This window comes from Perca flavescens, chromosome 7 (genome assembly GCF_004354835.1).
Source record: "Perca flavescens isolate YP-PL-M2 chromosome 7, PFLA_1.0, whole genome shotgun sequence".
Lineage (NCBI taxonomy): Eukaryota > Metazoa > Chordata > Actinopteri > Perciformes > Percidae > Perca > Perca flavescens.
In genome coordinates, this window is record NC_041337.1 from 3,859,029 (window position 1) to 3,876,870 (window position 17,842).

The following is a 17,842-nucleotide window of genomic DNA, read 5'->3' on the forward strand; positions in this document are numbered from 1 at the left end:
TTTTTGACATGCCAACATCTGTCACTGTTGCCAAGAAAGGGGACAAATCAGTTATTGTGCGATCTACTGGAAATGAAAAAAACCGAATCACTGTAATGTTGGCGTGTCTCGCTGATGGGACCAAACTTCCCCCGTATGTGATTTTGAAACGCAAGACTATGCCGAAGGATACAATGCCAGCTGGCATTATCGTACGTGCCCAGGAAAAGGGCTGGATGGAAACTGACCTGGTAGTGGACTGGCTCAAGGTAGTGTGGGGCAGGCGCCGCGGTGCGCTTTATAAGAAGAGAAATATGCTCGTTTTGGATGCATTCCGCGGACACTTGACGGAGCCCGTCAAAACTCCGTTGCGGAAAATGAACGGCGATCTAGTGATCATACCGGGGGCGATGACAAGCCAGCTACAGGTACTGGATGTAGTCGTCAACAAGCCATTCAAGGATAATCTGCGCAAGAGGTACACTGAGTGGCTCCTGTCAGGCGATCACTCACTGACGCCTACTGGAAAACTTCAGAAGCCAGCAGTGCATCTGCTCTGTACTTGGATCCTCCAAGCATGGGATACCATAAGCCAGGAGAGCATCATTCATGGATTTAAAAAATGCTGCATATCAAATGCCCTTGATGGGAACGAGGATGACATTCTGTGGGAGGGGCTCGTGGAGCATCATGATAGTGATGACAGTGAGAGCGAGCATAGCGAGGTAGGGGATCTCTGTGAGGTATAGGCCTAGTTTAATGTGCAGCATAAAGGCCCATTTGCACTGCTGTTCTTATTGCAACCCCACAGTTTGGTTTGTTTCAAGACTTTAATGTCAGATGTGTTTGATTAAAAGCAGATGGTTATTTTTCTATATATTCACAGGCCTTCATAATTATTGCATTTTTGTCACTCATTCATTCATTTCTGAACTCATTGACATGAGTGCACTTTATTTTGTGACAAATTAATCCAAATATTTAATGCTGTTAAAATATTTTTTTCCAATGAATTATCACTAGAATTTCCCAATAAAATTATTTTCTGTTGAAAACCAGATTTTTTTTCCACAAAAATCTCTTTTTTTCCCAAAAATAAGTCTTGAAAATGGGGGATCGTCTTATATTCAGGATCGTCTTATATTCGGGTATATACGGTATGTGGGGAAAATCACAATATATTTGAATTATGTAGATATACCTCATTTCATTTCACAATTATATAGCCTTAGGAGGCCACCTTGGACTACACCCGTGAACATCCAGGGTGTCGATATCAAGATGGTGGAGACAAAAAAAATAGCTGGGACTTCACCTCAACCATAAACTGGACTGGTCCAAAAACAGACGTCCTGTACAAAAAGGGCCAAAGCTTCTGAGGAGACTGAGGTCCTTTGTAGTGTGCCTGTTAAAAACCTTTTATGACACTGTGGTTGTGTCTACAATCTTCTGTGCAGTAGCCCGCTGTGGAGCTCTATTTAATGTGTATTTTTTGGTAACACTTGAATCTACTATAATCGTAACATGACACTGTCATAACTATGACATGACACCATCATGAAAGTGTCATAAACGTTATAAACAAGTCATAAACGTTTATGACTTCTGTCATTAAGTGTCATTCCGTTTTTGTCATGACAAGTTGACATTGTTTGGGTTGTCTTGATTATGACAACTTGACATTAATCAAAGTGACATTACCAGAAGTTGTCTTGGTCATGGCAAGTGGATTGTTATTGGGATGATTATCACAGAAGCCTGTCTGAATACACTCACCGGACGGCAGCTAGCAGCTAACTGCTATCAGGGCAAGCTAGCTACCAGCAGGATTGAGACAGGGACCAGGGTAGGTGAATTTAAACAATGTCTGAGTTGAAAACGCATCTTGTTGACACGTAAGGGCCCTGTTCATGTGGCACAGACATATTAATTGCATTTTGTGTCTGTTAAGAGGCACAAAGGCACTCTAAAACTTGCCCCGACCACTGCCGTTTTAGCTCAGGGGACGCTTGTAGTACGTAGCTGCAGCTTCTCCGTGTTACCTGCACTGATTCGGGTCGGGGTTTTTTCTATTGAATGTATTCGCGTAGCTATAGCGATCAAGATTAACGTAAAAATTGGCCGGAATTCTCCTTTAAGACCACTTGACATTAAACAGGATGACAATACCAGAGGATGTCTTAGTCAAGACAACTTGACATAAACAGAAAATCCACCTCTTTTTGTATTCATGACATCATGATTATTATAATTAGATGTGCAAGGTTAGAGACCAATTCTAGCGCTTGGTCAGATATATGTGTGAAAGGATATTTCACAAAACTGGCTGTCATGACACTATTATGACAGTGTAATGGACAGATTCTTAGACCTCAAGTAAAGTGGTACCATTTTAATTTGTCATTAAGATGGATAAGACCTGTCATGACAACATTATCACAGTGTAACTAATAAATATTTTGACCTCAAGTAAAGTGGTACCATTTTGATTTGTCATTAAGATATCAGGAAGGATAAGACTGGCTGTCATGATACCATTATGTAATGAATACATTCTTTGACCTCAAGTAAAGTAGTACCTATTTTTCTTATTGTGTTATGTTTGAATTTTTGAGCTGCTGTAACAAGGGAATTTCCCCAGTGTGGGATATCTTTATCTTAAACTGCAAAGTACGATGTCCCAACAAAGGTGTGTAGAACATACCATGCCGTCATTATATTGTAGTAACATTCCTTGACATAATACATTATATTTATATTAACCTTAGCTGTCATTTAGCAGGGCAAATTGAAGCACCAGAGGAGCTTTTCCATTGCTAGCATATTCTGGAGCGAAGGGACCAATACATATGAAACCACAGGCTAGTTCACTAAGGTCTTAAGCTACATACAGTAAAATGGCAAATTGCTATGATGCTGCCTTGGCTTTATTTAATGTTGGTTTGTTTACAGTTTACATTGCTAATTATTATTCTGTTCATTAGCTGAGTGTGTGTCTAGATAACTGGTTTTTGAGTAACTCGAAAGGGAAAAATGCATGAGAGGTCTTGTAAAAAGGTTTTTTTGGGAGTCAGGAAAGGTGAACTAATCTTGTACATTCCTATGTAGTCAAATGCAACTTCACATGGCTTATTAAAAGGATTACATTTCATTAACAATTCATTTTATTTTATAAATTAAAGAAACATCAAAAATACTTTTCTTTCTCTCTTTCTCTCTCCCTGCTTTCCTTTCCCAGGGCTGAAGTTGTCCTGGGAAATATCATAAAGAAGAAAGGATGGAGGTAAACATTTTCAGACTGTTTTTGCAAAACTAAAAGCATCATACTTGACAGTTTAGTTTAACTTATAACACTGATTATTTTCAGACTTATTTTTAATTGCATTATCATCTGCAGGGTAATGCCACATTTATTGGGGTTGAACTGCTATTCAGTCTGATTGCGCTGGTTAGCAGCTCACTATCATATACGTATAGCCTATTTATATCCCGATTCTAACATGAGGAATCAGTTGACTGAAGCTTTGCTGTCAATTTGTTGGAGCTGCAAAGCAGTTGAAAGAAACGGGTGTGTTTATGTACGTGTGCGGCTTGCAAGGGAAACTTGGACAAATGCCTTGCCATTTGTGTGATGAAAGATTTGGTCATTCATGTTCAGGGTGATAGGGATCAGCCAATCAGTGCTCCAATCAGTTGTTTATATACATGTTATAAAACATTTCATTATCATAAATTTCCGCTAGCCGCATGCTAACGGTCAACAGTATTGCTCTCAAATATTTACTCACATAATGTAAGATTATAATTATTGGAGTGCTCACAGAGGCTATGTAACGTGTACTTTTACTGTTTCTGCAGCAGCAAGGAGGTTGCTTAATTTAATATGGAGCTGATATGTATGTTATTTGGTTAAGTAGCTAGCTAATAAAGTTAAGCTAATCCCTGGTCCCTTTTACAAAATATATATTTGAAGGTAGGCAAAGATTTTTATAGAATTGGCTAATTTTAACATGAAAAACAACATGAATGTGTTTTAACGAAAATTAACGTTATCAGATTGAATTAGCGAGCCAGCGTTCCGTCTCATTAGCGGCTGACCTTGGGGTCTTTCAAGTGAGTCCAGAGAGGATTGGCTTCAATTTTGAGTCAAATGCTGAGCCAATTTCTTCCTGTATGACCTTTCTGACAATAGATGCAAGTTATTGGCGGTCCATAACGTTACTACCTTGTTTAACCCAAGTTTGGTCTTTCCTGAGGTTTCGTAGTTCTCTGGTGGCCATGCAGCCTGTGCTGACAGACAGTCAGCTGACAGCAGGTGCGGAGATTGCGATCTCAAACAATAAGCTGACAGCAGATGTAAAGTTGCAATATCCTTCAGATAGTGTAAACTTTTACGATGTGTTTGCGGAGTTCACCTTATTGTTAAACTCAATTGTTTGGATTAGAAACCATGCGTGCAAATTCAGTCCATGCTACCGGAACAGGAAGTCCAAAACGCTCACACGTTTATCAGGCATGACAGAACTGAATCAGTAAAATACGTCTTTGAGCCAGGTTAAGTTACGTTAGCCCAATCAGCTGGTCTTCACTGTCTTTTTTTTTTAAAGCAGATTTTTCCCTAAATTCAATTCAATTTTATTTATAGTATCAAATCATAACAAGAGTTATCTCTAGCACTTTACAGATAGAGTAGGTCCAAACCACACTCAAAAGCAAGCATTTGTGTGGCGAGAAAAAACTCAAAACCTTGGGTGATGAGGAAAAACTCTTTTAGGGAGAAACCTTGGACAGACCCAGGCTCTTGGCAGGCAGTGTCTGACGGTGCCGGTTGGGGGTGTGATGAACAGTGGCAATAATAGTCACAATAAAGATAGTTGTAGTAGTTCATGGCGTAGCAGGGGCACTGCAGGGCGTTACAGGGTGTAGTAGGACGTAGTAGGGCACTGCAGAGCGTAGCAGGGTGTAGCAGGGCATAGCAGGACCACGGCAACAGCTGCAACCATGACATAAATGACTTGATACTGCCTGTGTTCCGTTCGCAAGTTAACATGGTATACAGTAACTAATTAGGCATGCCAGCAAATAACGGCTAATATAATGGTAGCTATTTGCTTAAGTTAGCCTCTTAACGTTTCTATTAAATTGTCCGCTGCTTTCTCGCCATCAGACCAATAGGGAACTGCGGTGGAGTTGTTTACGCTCCTTAGTTCTGTCACTGGTAACTTTGTGTAAAGGCCACATTAATAACACTTTCATCAAGTGGAAGCAATTTCAAAAAAATAGTAAAATGATAAAAAAAAATAATTTTTTATTTTAAAATGTCACTGTTTTCATTGTGACTTTACATTTTCAAATTAAACGAATTAGATGCCCTTCACACCCAGAGTCACCAAGTAAGATAGTTAGATAGCCATGTTCACTGTTGGGTTTTTGTTTAAACTCTCTCACTGCGCTAAGGTCCTCACTGCATTCTTACAGATACAGTAGATTGGCATGTGTGGACAACTATTTTCTACTCTGGCAACATTTGTTTTGTTGTTATTGTATGTTAATGGGTGTATCAGGGTGGTGGCCTGTGGGTAGTTGTCCCTTGTTTGTGTTTTTATACACACTTGTTCTAAACGTTTAAAATAAAAAGCAAACAATGATGGTATTTGATTGTCAGAAATAAAGAAGAATACAAAAGAATACTGAATTTCATTATAATATTCTATAATGCTTTTAGTCATTGAAATATATTGTTTTCAGTTGTCATTTTTAAAAGGATATATTTCCAAAGTCTGATTTCTTTTTCTACATATGTTCTCACATGCAGGCGTTCCAGTTTAGTCATCACCACCAAAATCTTCTGGGGCGGAAAGTATGTATAAGCTATCTTTTTTTCTTTCTATGATAAAATACGCTCCATATTGGCCATATGCTAGGGTATTATAAGGAGGTAACATTACAGCAATGTTCTAGGTCATTTTATTATTGTCCAGCAACATTCAAAAAGGAAAAATGTTTTTAGAACTGCAGATTGATAAAGTAACATCAACTCCTGTCAGGCTCTTTTGCCACTAAGTCCAAGGGACATGTGCATCATTACATTAGCTGAGCAAAGAGAGAGTTGGAGACAAATAAAGAGGCTTAAAACAACAGCTAATGGTCAAAGCATGGTCATTTTTTTAACACCTGGGGCCTCATTTATAAAACTGTGCGGCAAATTTGTGTCAGAAGTGGCGTACGGATGAAATATACTGTAGGATGTGAGAACGCACAGAAATATTCAGTTTATTTGGAGGGCACAGTGTGGGCATCACTAATGCAAAAAAAGCTTTAGAATGGCAAAATGTGGAAGGTGCTGTTAATGCTGCAGCCTCAGAAGGTCGGACTGTGGCCGAAATAAAAAAGAAATGGTTTGACATCAAGGTCGATGCAAAAAAGCGGCTAGCGCTACATCGTGCAAGTGTGTCAGCCACGTGCGGTGGGCAGGGGACACCGGAGCTGACCCCTCTTGATGAGAGACTTGCAGCTATCATCGGGGAATCCCTTTTAAGTGAAGTGGTGACTGAGGCGGACACTGACGCGCAAGATGCACCGGATGACACAGGTACATGAAATGAGTAAAATAAAGCAGTCAAGTCCAAATTAACCAACAGCTAAGTTAAAATGTATAACAACAATTTCAATATTAACCATACCCTTTTATCAGGTTCATCAGGTTAGTAGCTAATTCCGACTGGCTTTAAAACACAAATCAAGCAACAATTCTCGAGGTTATCAACACAGATAGTAGTAATTTGCTGTTAGCTAGCTAGCAGCTAAGATAACTCACCGGAATATTCAATTCACACGCCGTTTGGACGGGGTCGGCAGCTCCACGACGTTGTATAACTTCTCTTTCACGAATCTCTCCTTGTTTATTGTTGCTAGTTTCCTACTTTAATCAAAGTGGTTAGACCATTTCAGCAACACAAGAGCTACCTGCTGGGGCTACTATTGTGTCCACCTTCTCTCTCCAGTAGCGGCCGGGGGAAGAGTTGAATGACAAGTGTTGAGAACCAATCAGATTGGATAAAATAACATGTCTCCAATTCTGATTCGCCAGGGACGCAGCGAGGTGCGTCCGGAGGAGAATTTTTAAGAAACCAATTAGAGACCAGCTTCAGGTCACATACTGGCCGAAAGTTTAAGGACTCGCATACCTTGTACATTTGGCCGGCGTCCCTGCAGCCCTATGCTGCAGCATAGACAGTATATAATGGACCAATAGACCCCGTTGCTCTGGACGGAGACCAGTGAAGGCTATTAGAAGCACTTTTCCGGTGATGGCCAGCTTTACTGCGCAGCCTCCAACTGAGAGAATGTGACGTGAGCAACGTGTCTGAAAGTTGGAAGTCTTCTGGTAGCTGTGCCAAGAGAAATCTCAATCATTCCCAATCTTACAGATACGGAGACTGTAGGTGTATGTAAGGAGATAACATGGGCACAGGCTAATTATTGATCACTAACATGCTAGTTAACATTAGTAATTAAACCTAAACATCTCATGTAAGTCGAAATTGCCTGCGAGCTTCTCCTGTACTATACGGTAATTCCTCTACTATGCGACAGTAAGTCACTTGGTTATGACACAATCGTTAGCCTATTTTTACAAAAACGTCTGCTACGGAGCCATAACGTGAGGTACAAGGTAATGGAGCCTTTTATACATTGTCGTGTTTCTTTGGAACTAAACAACGGACAAATAGAGTCTTTAAACGCTTCAGATGTAAAGTTATTCGCAGTCAAGTGACGTAAAAAAAAAATGGCGGTCAGCGGAATGCTAACAGGAGGTGATGGCCAATTAGCAACAAAATGGCGCCATGATGGCTCGAGTTCTGAAGCGAAGCTTACCCCCTTGTGCTGCAGCCAAGAAACCGGAGGAAACATATTGAAACATAGAAAATAGTTAACCAATTAAAGCCAGTTTGTTTTAAATGCTGAGGCTCTTTACCAGTTATGAGTAAACTATTTTATTTTTCATTTTTTATTTCATTTTTATATCATTTTTGTATACATTTATATTTATGGAATTTTGATGGGGGCGGCGCCCCACCGCCCTCTATTGACAAGCCGCCACTGATTAGCATGCTCTGTTAAACTGTCAATAATTTACTGAAACTGTGCTTTGGTTTTTTTGTTGACTGCAAACTGGTGTTTATTTTCTTCTGTGGAATACAGACAAAGCCTATCCTACCATACTTTTATTGCTCCACGTTGATCAGGGAGATCAGCCAGATAGGTAACAACATACTTACTGAATTAGGTACTGGGGCCAATTGCACTGGGACATACAGACCCAGATCTTGTACTCTTCCAGTCTTTCAGAGCAGAACTATACTAATAACACCCCTGCATAGTGAGGCTTATCCTCCACTACACACATTGACACTTTATTCACAAAATCAATCTCTATTTTAGTCACGGGGTGTTCCAGCGGGGCCAGTTTTTCCGGTACTGCAGCCGAGCAGCCGTGTGGGCCCAGCGTCTCCACAGCACGTGTGTACCAACCCTCCGGCAGCGGCTGTGTCACCAGTGCAGTCCTGCAAATGCAGAAGGAAACCATAGAGTCTGTTAGAGAGGTGGCGAAGGAATTAAGAGAAATTAAGACTGTCTTGTCTGAAATCAACTGCACAATAAAGGCATTTAAATAGTATTATATTTCCATACCTTTTGTGTTTCATCACTTCTAAACACTGGCGCACAGCAGCAGCGTTTGGCTCAAATGCCTGGAGATGGGGGTCAGGGCCAACAAAGCCATCGGCATTAGGGGGGTAATGCCACGTTTTTAAGCTGTGCCACATTGTGTAGCACAGCACAAGCTTGCCCAGTTTGGCACACGTTGTCAGGAGTGTATAGTAACCTCCCTCCAGTGTAGTTTTTACTTTTTTGAAATATGTTAGGTCCATATGTGTTTGTGATGTGGTTGTGAATTTGAAAATGAACTGCTACCTCCTTTGTCAGCTCTAGCCACTGAAAAGAAATAAGCAGAGAAATCACAATTACAAACAATTACAACAAGCTTGTCAGTCTGACATCATATTGCCTGAGCTTAGTAATTTGTATAGTATAGTATAGAATAGTAATTCATTAGCTCGCCCAGTTGGGCTGGGTAAAGGATTCTGACAGCCAGGCTCTCATTGGCTAGCTGTTACCCAATCAGATTCAAACAGCTTAGCTTGTTGAATATTAATGAGAACTGGCAGAAATCGAGCTGAGTCTTCCTTTAGGCTTTCTATACCACGCTAGAATGGCTTGAAATAAGGTAACCAAGGCATTTCTTCCACAAAAAAATGTTACAGAGTCCATGGTAGAACTTCAGACATTACCACAAAGTAATGAAATACGTGTGGCAGGACACCTTTAAGGGGATTGCCACTGCCCCCTGCAAGGAAAGGGAAGGGATTAGACACTGAAGTACAGACAAATGTAAAAGATGTCTATACTAGAAAATGCATTTCCTGCAGAAAATGCGTGGGAATGCTGAATAGCTGAATTGCTAAAGCTAACTGGATAAATAGCTTAAATCCGTAAGAAGAAGTGGAAGTAGTGAGAATAGTTGGAAAAGTAGAAATGGTTTTAAAATAAACATGAATTTCATTAAAAAGTTTAACAACACCACTAATGTATGAAAGATGTGGAATATTTAAAGGTTTTTTGAAAAGCTGACGCTAAACTGAATTGTTGGCTTTAAAAGTTCAACGATGCCCAAAGATGTAGAACATTGTGAGGTCTGAATGTATTAATTAAGTATGGAAGACTTACAAATGCTATGAGAAACAGATGAAAATGCAGAAATATAAAAAAAGTTTTTTTTGATATATTTCAAATGCATTGCACTATACTGCACAAGTTGGAAGTTGTAAATGTATAATTGTTAGTTGGAAGCTGAGCTCAATTACCCGTATAAGCAAAGAGCTGAAGTACATTGCTAGAAAAGCTGGAACCTAAACTGTCATACTGTCAAAGATGGAAATTGAAATTAATTACCTGAAAAGGCTGAAAGAAGAAATACTTAGTATTATCAGAAATCCATTGCATAGAACAAAAAATCATTTATCTAAAGACCTAAGAGGTGAAATATATTGCCTAAAAAGGGGGGCTAAACAACATAGCATTGCAAATACATTAATATTTTATTAGGTCTATATTTCAAAATGCAGTGCCTAAACAGTAATTGTTTTTCTACTAGTTCTTTAAGGCAGGGCCCAACAATATACAGTGGAGTGAAAAAGTGTTTGCCCCCTTCCTGATTTCTTATTTAGTTTCATGTTTGTCACACTTAAATGTTTCAGATCATCAAACATATTTAAATATTAGTCAAAGTTAACACAAATAAACACAAAATGCCGTTTATTATTAAGGGAAAACAAAATCCCTACATGGACCTGTGTGAAAAGTGATTGCACCCTAAACCTCATAACTGTTTGAATGAATGAATGAATGAATGAATGAATGCCTTTATTGTCATTGCATTTACGTACAATGAGATTGTAGAGCCACTCTAGTAAGGTGCATCATTATAAAACATATAGTATCTATGTAAAACTCATCAAGGTTCATTATTATAAAACATACAATATATATGTAAACATCATCAAGGTGCATCATTATAAAACATACAAGATATATGTGAAACTAATCTCACAACACATTCACACACACACACACACACACACACACACACACACACACACACACTCACACACACCATTCGTACCATCACGTCTTTCCTACCAGTACATTCTAACCATAACACAAAAGCATAAGAACACAACTTGCCCACTCTTACACTAAGTGGTTAATAAATATTTTAAAATGATGAAGCGCTAAGTAACTGCAAACTGCATCATTAAAAAAGTTTAAGAAGTTTAGCTTCATAATTTAAGACTGTTATGGCTTCGGCAAAGAAGCTATTCCTGAATCTACTAGTCCTTGTTTTTAGACATCTGTAGCGTCTCCCTGAGGGCAAGAGCTCAAACAGTGGGTGACCAGGGTGAGAACAGTCTTTTGTCATCTTGGTGGCTTTTGAGAGCATTCTTAAGTTGGCAATTTCCTCTAATGAGGGAAGAGGACAACCAATGATCTTCTGTGCCATGTATATAACTCTCTGTATTCGTTTTTTGTCTGCTACAGAGCATCCAGCATACCACACAGTCACACAGTTCATCAGGATGCTCTCTATGGAGGAGCGGTAGAAGAGTACAAGTAGCTTCTCAGACAGGTCGTTTTTTTTTAGAAGTCTGAGGAAATACAGGCGCTGTTGTGCCTTATTTACTACTTCCGTGGTATTATCAGTCCATGTCAGTTGGTCCGAGATGAGGGTTCCCAGGAATTTAAAGCTGTGAACCCTCTCTACAGAGTACCCGTTGATGAAAAGAGGGAGGTGGTCGGCATGGCACTTCCTGAAGTCTATGATTAGTTCTTTGGTTTTCCCGGTGTTGAGAGACAAGTTATTTTCTTTGCACCATGTGACCAATCTGTGGACCTCTGCTCTATAAGCCGACTCATCTCCACCTGAAATGAGTCCGACAAGTGTGGTGTCGTTGGCGAACTTTATGATGGTGTTACTGGTGAGATGGGTTACAGTCATGTGTGTACAACAAGTACAACAGAGGACTCAACACACAGCCTTGAGGGGAGCCGGTGCTGAGAATGAGGGTAGAAGATTTGTGGCAGCCGAGCTTCACACTTTGGGGCCGGTTGGTTAAAAAATCCAAAATCCAGTAACAGATATGAGAGGAAAGGCCTGAATATATGAATATATGAATATATGAAAATATGTAGAACATTGTGAGGTCTGAGTAGATTTTCTAACTGATAATGACTCACAAATGCAGAAATATGAAACAAATTGTATGAAAAATCTTAAAGCTCAAACGCATTGCACTGAACTGCTGAAACATCTGGAAAATGTTCAATTGGAAGCTAAACTGCATTACCTAAAGGAAGAGTTAAAATACTTCATTAGAAAAGCTATAACCTGAACTGTAATACTGCCAAAGATGAAAGTTGAAATGAATTGCCTGAAAAGGCTGAAAGAAGAAATACTTTGTATTATTATCAGACATATGGCGCTTTTCCATCACATGGTACCGACTCTACTCACCTTTTTTGGTTTTCCATTACGAAAAAAAGTCCCTGGTACCTGCTAACAGGTACTTTATTTAGTACCACCTCAGACGAGGTTCCAAGTGAGCTGATGCAATACTAAAAGGTGACGTAAAAACCTGCAGACTACAGATTGGTCGGAAAGAATCATCACTGATTACTGCGTCATCGTTGCTAGTGACAGACGTCCTGTGGAGGCTCCACGCAGAGCTTTCTCTGGTGCATACAAGTGGCTGATGGTTATACCTCTCCGCTGGTGTGTGGGACGAGCCGGCGTGTGTGTGTGTGTGTGTGTGTGTGTGTGTCTGTGTGTGTGTGTGTTTGTGTGTGTGTTTGCATTTGTGTCTGTGTGTGTGTGTGTGTGTGTGTGTGTGTGTGTGTGTGTGCATGTTTGTGTCTGTGTGTGTGTGTGTGTGTGTTTGTTTGTTTAAGGAAAAAAAGAGATAAGAGGATAAAGGAAAAAGAAAACTTTCATTCAAAGCCAAAATAAAACATAAATAACTCAATTACATAATGTACCATAGTGGGAAATGAACCAGGGCCTCCCACACCAAAGCCAAGCACCATAACCACTGTACTATCTTCAGAACACATTGTCAATGTTACTTCAGTTCTTATAAAGCTTCTCCGTGGCCATTGATCACTCCACCTAATGAGTGAGAGACAGTGTGAGAGAACCCTTCAAACAAGCCTTAATAAATCCATAACAGTACATGCTATCGAAACAGCGACTTCACCATTAGAGACACACGGCCTTTGTGAACATATCGGTATAAAATTTATGTGAATAAACTTAAGAATGTGGGCATACCACCGATTTAAAAAAGTGGTTCGCTGTGCGTTTTGCTAGGAATTGTGGAGGATTTTTAATATGGGAGCAAACGGAGGAAGATTTCAAACTCAAAGGTATAAGATGTATCACAAAACCGAGCACAATGGCTGAAACTAGACAAAAATAGCTACGTTTTCATGTATAAATTGTGTATGACAAGTAGATATTGTGGGCGTGAAAGCAAGTATAGAGAAGGAACTAAGAATTTTTTTAAGGCTCTGTGCTCTAGCTATGATGTCATCCACTGTAAGCAGCGCAATACACACTCTGTTTAATCGATTTCCAGAAATGATTACTAAACTTAAACAGCTTTTTCACAAAAACTGTAAAAGATATCAAACTGAAAAGCACAAGCCGGATAGCTGAATATTTTGTGAACTTTTTAAAGTTTATTTGGCGTCTGTAGGTGAAAGTATGAAGGAGCTGAAATTTTTGGGAGCGGAAGAAGATTTGAAGGATTTGAAGCAAGCTCTCATTGACTTCAATGTTAAAAATTTTTTTTAAAAGCTTAATATTTTATAAAAGTATAAATAGTAGAAAAAAAGTTGAAAAAGTCCCATCGTTAGCTGAAAGAGCTGAACATTTTAAAAGTTGAATGGTTTTAATAGCTGAAAGTATGCAGAAGTTACGCAGAGCCAAAAAACGTACGGAATAATAATAAGTTTATAAAGAACCGAATAACAATAGTTGGAATGCTGTAGAACAGCATTCCCACAATTAATCACACTTACCCAGAAGCCAGCCAGCTCTGGCCTCGAGTCTTCGCCCAATACTGCTTTGTCTTAAAATAAATGAGTCATGGATTGACCCAGGCCACCAAGCCACTACATTATTGAGCAACATGTCTGCATCACAAATTATTTGGACATTGATTGAATGAAAATGCTTTTGATTAATATTTAGCATTTTCATTCTCACTCAATAGCACCAATTACATTTGGGAAACTGGACCAGCTCTGCAAATTGCGCTTTTATGTTTGCCTGTTCACCCACCGTGTAAAGGAACGTTATGTAGAGATGCGACAAACCTATTATACCTGCTAACTCGTCTGGCATAACACTGCTAAGGGTTGGTTGAGATATCCCTGACCTGTCAACCAATTCCCTCTGAAAAGCATCAGTTTTACACATTTTTTTGTTAACCACGGTTATGTGCGTATGCCTGGGTCAGAGTGTCCATGGAGGACCGCACATTTTTCCGTCAAGTTTGCTTTTTGTAAATCCCAATTCTTGCGTAGAGAGTGGCGTACGTCTTCTTTTGTGCGTACGCCACGTTCATAAATGAGGCCCCTGGAAATGTTAATGTCATTTTTGTCGGAATGCAGGAACTTGCATTCGGACTGCGAAGCCTGCTTAGCCCAGCCCATGGTCAGATACCAGCAGAGGCAGGATCACTTCCGCATCTTCAATGTAATGCTTCACTGCGATGCGAGCAAGCTGGAATCTGAGCCGACGTCGAGAACACCCGGCTGATGACCATCGTCGCCGAGCCGGCAGCTTGCTTTGCAGAGGAGGATCATGACAACAGCATGAAGTTTGCGGAAGTTCACTGGGGGCATCTGTCCGCAGAGACTTCCCGACAGTAATGGCCATCGCAGCCACCCAAGCCAACAGGCCGTCTCCATAATGGTTTTAGCAGTCCAGCCCGGCCACCTCAGCCGGCTCTTGTCTCGCCTAGACTGATGTGACCAAAGATCATTGAAATTGGTCCAGTATTGAGCGAGATCGCAGTGATGTGCCAGGGCGAACTGACCTGCAATGTAACCTAATTTGCAATTGTGCACCCTTGTTTTTTGTCCACTGAAAATTATTGTTTTTGCCACTGAAAGGTTTAAATTGTCATAATAACATAATCGTTCTTAGGAGGTGAATTATTGTCCAAAGACAGATTTGGAGTAATGATTACTATATGTATGTATGTACGAATGAATGTATGTATGTATGTATGTATGTATGTATGTATGTATGTATGTATGTATGTATGTATGATTGGTTTTATTTTATTATATTTTCACGTGTGTATCTGTGGGTAGGGTTGCTCATATATAGCCTATCTACATATTTATTTAATTTATTAGAGCCAATGAATGCAGAAAGTTAAGTTGGTCAGAATATAGCATATATAATAAATATCATGAAATAATTTAGTTTAGGCTAAAAAATGTATTCTTTGGCTCCCTCAGAATCAGCTGCCCTGCGAATCTCCTCTCTCTCTCTCTCTCTCTCTCAAAATATCTTCCAATATCCATCTGGTCAATGAATTGAAGGATATATTGGACATTTAGTTTTCAGTGACAACAGCATTCTATGGGGACTGATATTGTTTTGAAATACAATATACATATACATATATATATATATATCTGATATTGTTTTGAAATACAATATACATATACATATATATATATATACATATACATATATATATATATATATATACGATATTATTATAAAATATAATGCATTGCTAAAAGACTAAACAAACTTTTTTGGCTTGTAACCCCCTACAAAGAAAGTGATTTTTCCTCTAAACTCTAGCATTAGCATTGTAGTCACTGCAATATGAACTAGGGGTGCACCGATCCAGTATTAAGATCGGATATCGGCCCCGATATTGCAAAAATAGCTGGATCGGTGGATCGGAAAAATTTACAGATCCATGTTTTTTTTTTATACAGCACCGGGACCCCTGTTAACTGCGTACCCTTCTCACTTATGGTAGTAACTTTATAACACAACAATTAATAACCCACAACTAACTCTTTTTAAAGGATAAAACACCAAAGCATATAACAATTTGAGACTTAAACAGTTTCTAACACTAATAATTTTACATTTACAAATGTAGCTACACCGCCGAATGGCATGCTGGGTAACATTACAGCTGCTAGCCTAGCTAGACGGGTTCAGAGCAATGATTCAAACACTGGATTTAAGATGTCTTGCCTCGCTGAAATATTTCCGCCAACCTGCTAACATTATTCAAACAGCGAAGGAGGCTGACAGCGGAGCTACGTTCTGTCGCCCACTACAACCACACTACATCCTAACTTACCTGTGGAAAAAGGTAGTGTTTATACAACTAGCTTACAAATATTTAGTTTTGAAAGGGAAACAATGTTAAAGTTGTTTGTATGTGTAGGCTATTCATTCGAGTTGAGTTTATTTTACTACTTTGCAGTTTGCACAATACAAATAGTTTGGCTTCTGTAACTGTTTCATGGATTCTCCTTCATATGAAGTTATTGTATAATGTCGTGGAGCCAAGCAAACCCTTAATGAAAGCTTTTAGTAAACATGATGACATTAACATGTTTTTTGTGATATTCTATGTACTCCTGACAGTAGATTAAGCCATTATAAACCTATATAAAGGTGGCCCATTATTGATGGCCCATTACTGTTTATTTAAATTTATTTTAAGAAGTTTGATTACATTATATTTTCGATTTGAATGCACAATTGTTTTTTAAATAACAAATAAGAATTCAATACATTACATCTATGTTATTTTGTCTTAGTTAGGAAAGTAATGTTTAGTTAGGAAGGTCTGGAGCCTTTAGTCTCTTCCACATGGTGGAAGGAAGGTATGAGGTTGGAAGGTATACAGTTTATTATTAATTCAGCAACGGTATCGGATCGGTATCAGGTATCGACAGATACATAAAGCCCTGGCATCGGTATCGGATTGAAAAAGGCGGATCATTGCATCCCTAATATGAACCTGTGTGGCATACACAGTTTACTGCAATTCAAACAAACTACAGGAAGGTACATGGTGTCTAGTACAAAAGAGCTTTCTGTTGACAGTTCTTTGTCCTAACTAATGATAAAATTGGAACATTAACCTTACTATAGAAATGATGCATTATAATTTCATATGACAACATTGAATTGTTTACCGCAGACAAATGGCGAGGCGCTCAGCTCGACTGATAGCTTGTGTCCGGACTCCAACTTTACTCAGCACCTCTTCAAACTGACCTCTGGTGAATCCACCGTAATTTCAATTCCCAAAAAGACACCTGCTAAGGACTTTTAGTCATGGACTTTTTTCCTGCTTTTGACAATGACTCACTGGACCAGCAGGCAATCAACAACCTGGTCCAAACATTTGCTGAACATTCATCGGAGCATATCAAAGTCTAACTGTACGTACCGCCGACTTGAGCTTCTAAAGTCATTCATTTTCAATGGAAGCTAGCTTCTCTCAGCTCATTTGCTCAGGCAAATCTGTCGGTTGGGCGTTTTGAGCGACCAGAGCGTCAATCAGAAAGTTGAAAGCAGGGCTGGAATGGCCATCTGGCATACCGGGCATTTTCCCGGTGGGCCGACCCACTTTTGGGCTGAATCGGCGATATAAATAGGCCTTTTTTTATTTTTTGGCCAGCCCGGCCCATAAAGAACTTGAAGCCTGACCCAATCAAATCCAGCAACCCCCTTCCCCACTCCGGGCCGCACATGTACGAATCCCACTATGGCCACGCCTCCTGGCCCTGAGACACGAGCTGTAATAGTTATGCTGGAAGTTTAGCATTCACGTTAAAATGGACTAACGACCACCAAAGCGCAAGGGAGGTGCAGAGAAATTACAGGAGAAAAAGATTAAGAATCTACAGGCGGATTCCTCAAAATGTGCCAAATTTTCGGACATGTTTGGGGCTGTAGTAGCTGCTTCAACATCAGCATTACCTGAAGTAGAGGAAGAAGGAGAGGTGGCTGGCTATACAGAGAAGCAGAAACAACTTCATGACAGGAGGAGGCGAGTGACCATGACAGGGCCATGGGAGCAAGTGAGGAAAAGATGTCAGAGAGAGTAGATGACGATGTGGTAAGGAGTAGGCAAATTAACACAGACTTTCAGGAAGGGAGGGAGGCTCTGTGTGTGTGTGTGTG

The 17,842-nt window shown here is 39.7% G+C and overlaps 1 protein-coding gene across 8 annotated transcripts in view; it reads left to right on the plus strand.

Moving 5' to 3' along the window:
* Positions 1–17,842, plus strand: part of LOC114558270 (voltage-gated potassium channel subunit beta-2) — a 59,477-nt gene that overhangs the window by 11,618 nt on the left and 30,017 nt on the right. For 5 of the 8 annotated variants that reach the window (XM_028582115.1, XM_028582119.1, XM_028582124.1 and 2 more), the window contains 2 exons: positions 3,218–3,262; positions 5,795–5,839. In XM_028582115.1, coding sequence (XP_028437916.1) covers positions 3,218–3,262; positions 5,795–5,839 — 90 coding nt within the window. Of the gene's footprint in view, positions 1–3,217; positions 3,263–5,794; positions 5,840–6,087; positions 6,572–17,658; positions 17,778–17,842 lie in introns of those variants that run through there. The other 3 variants (XM_028582120.1, XM_028582123.1, XM_028582121.1) reach the window with 2 other exon arrangements.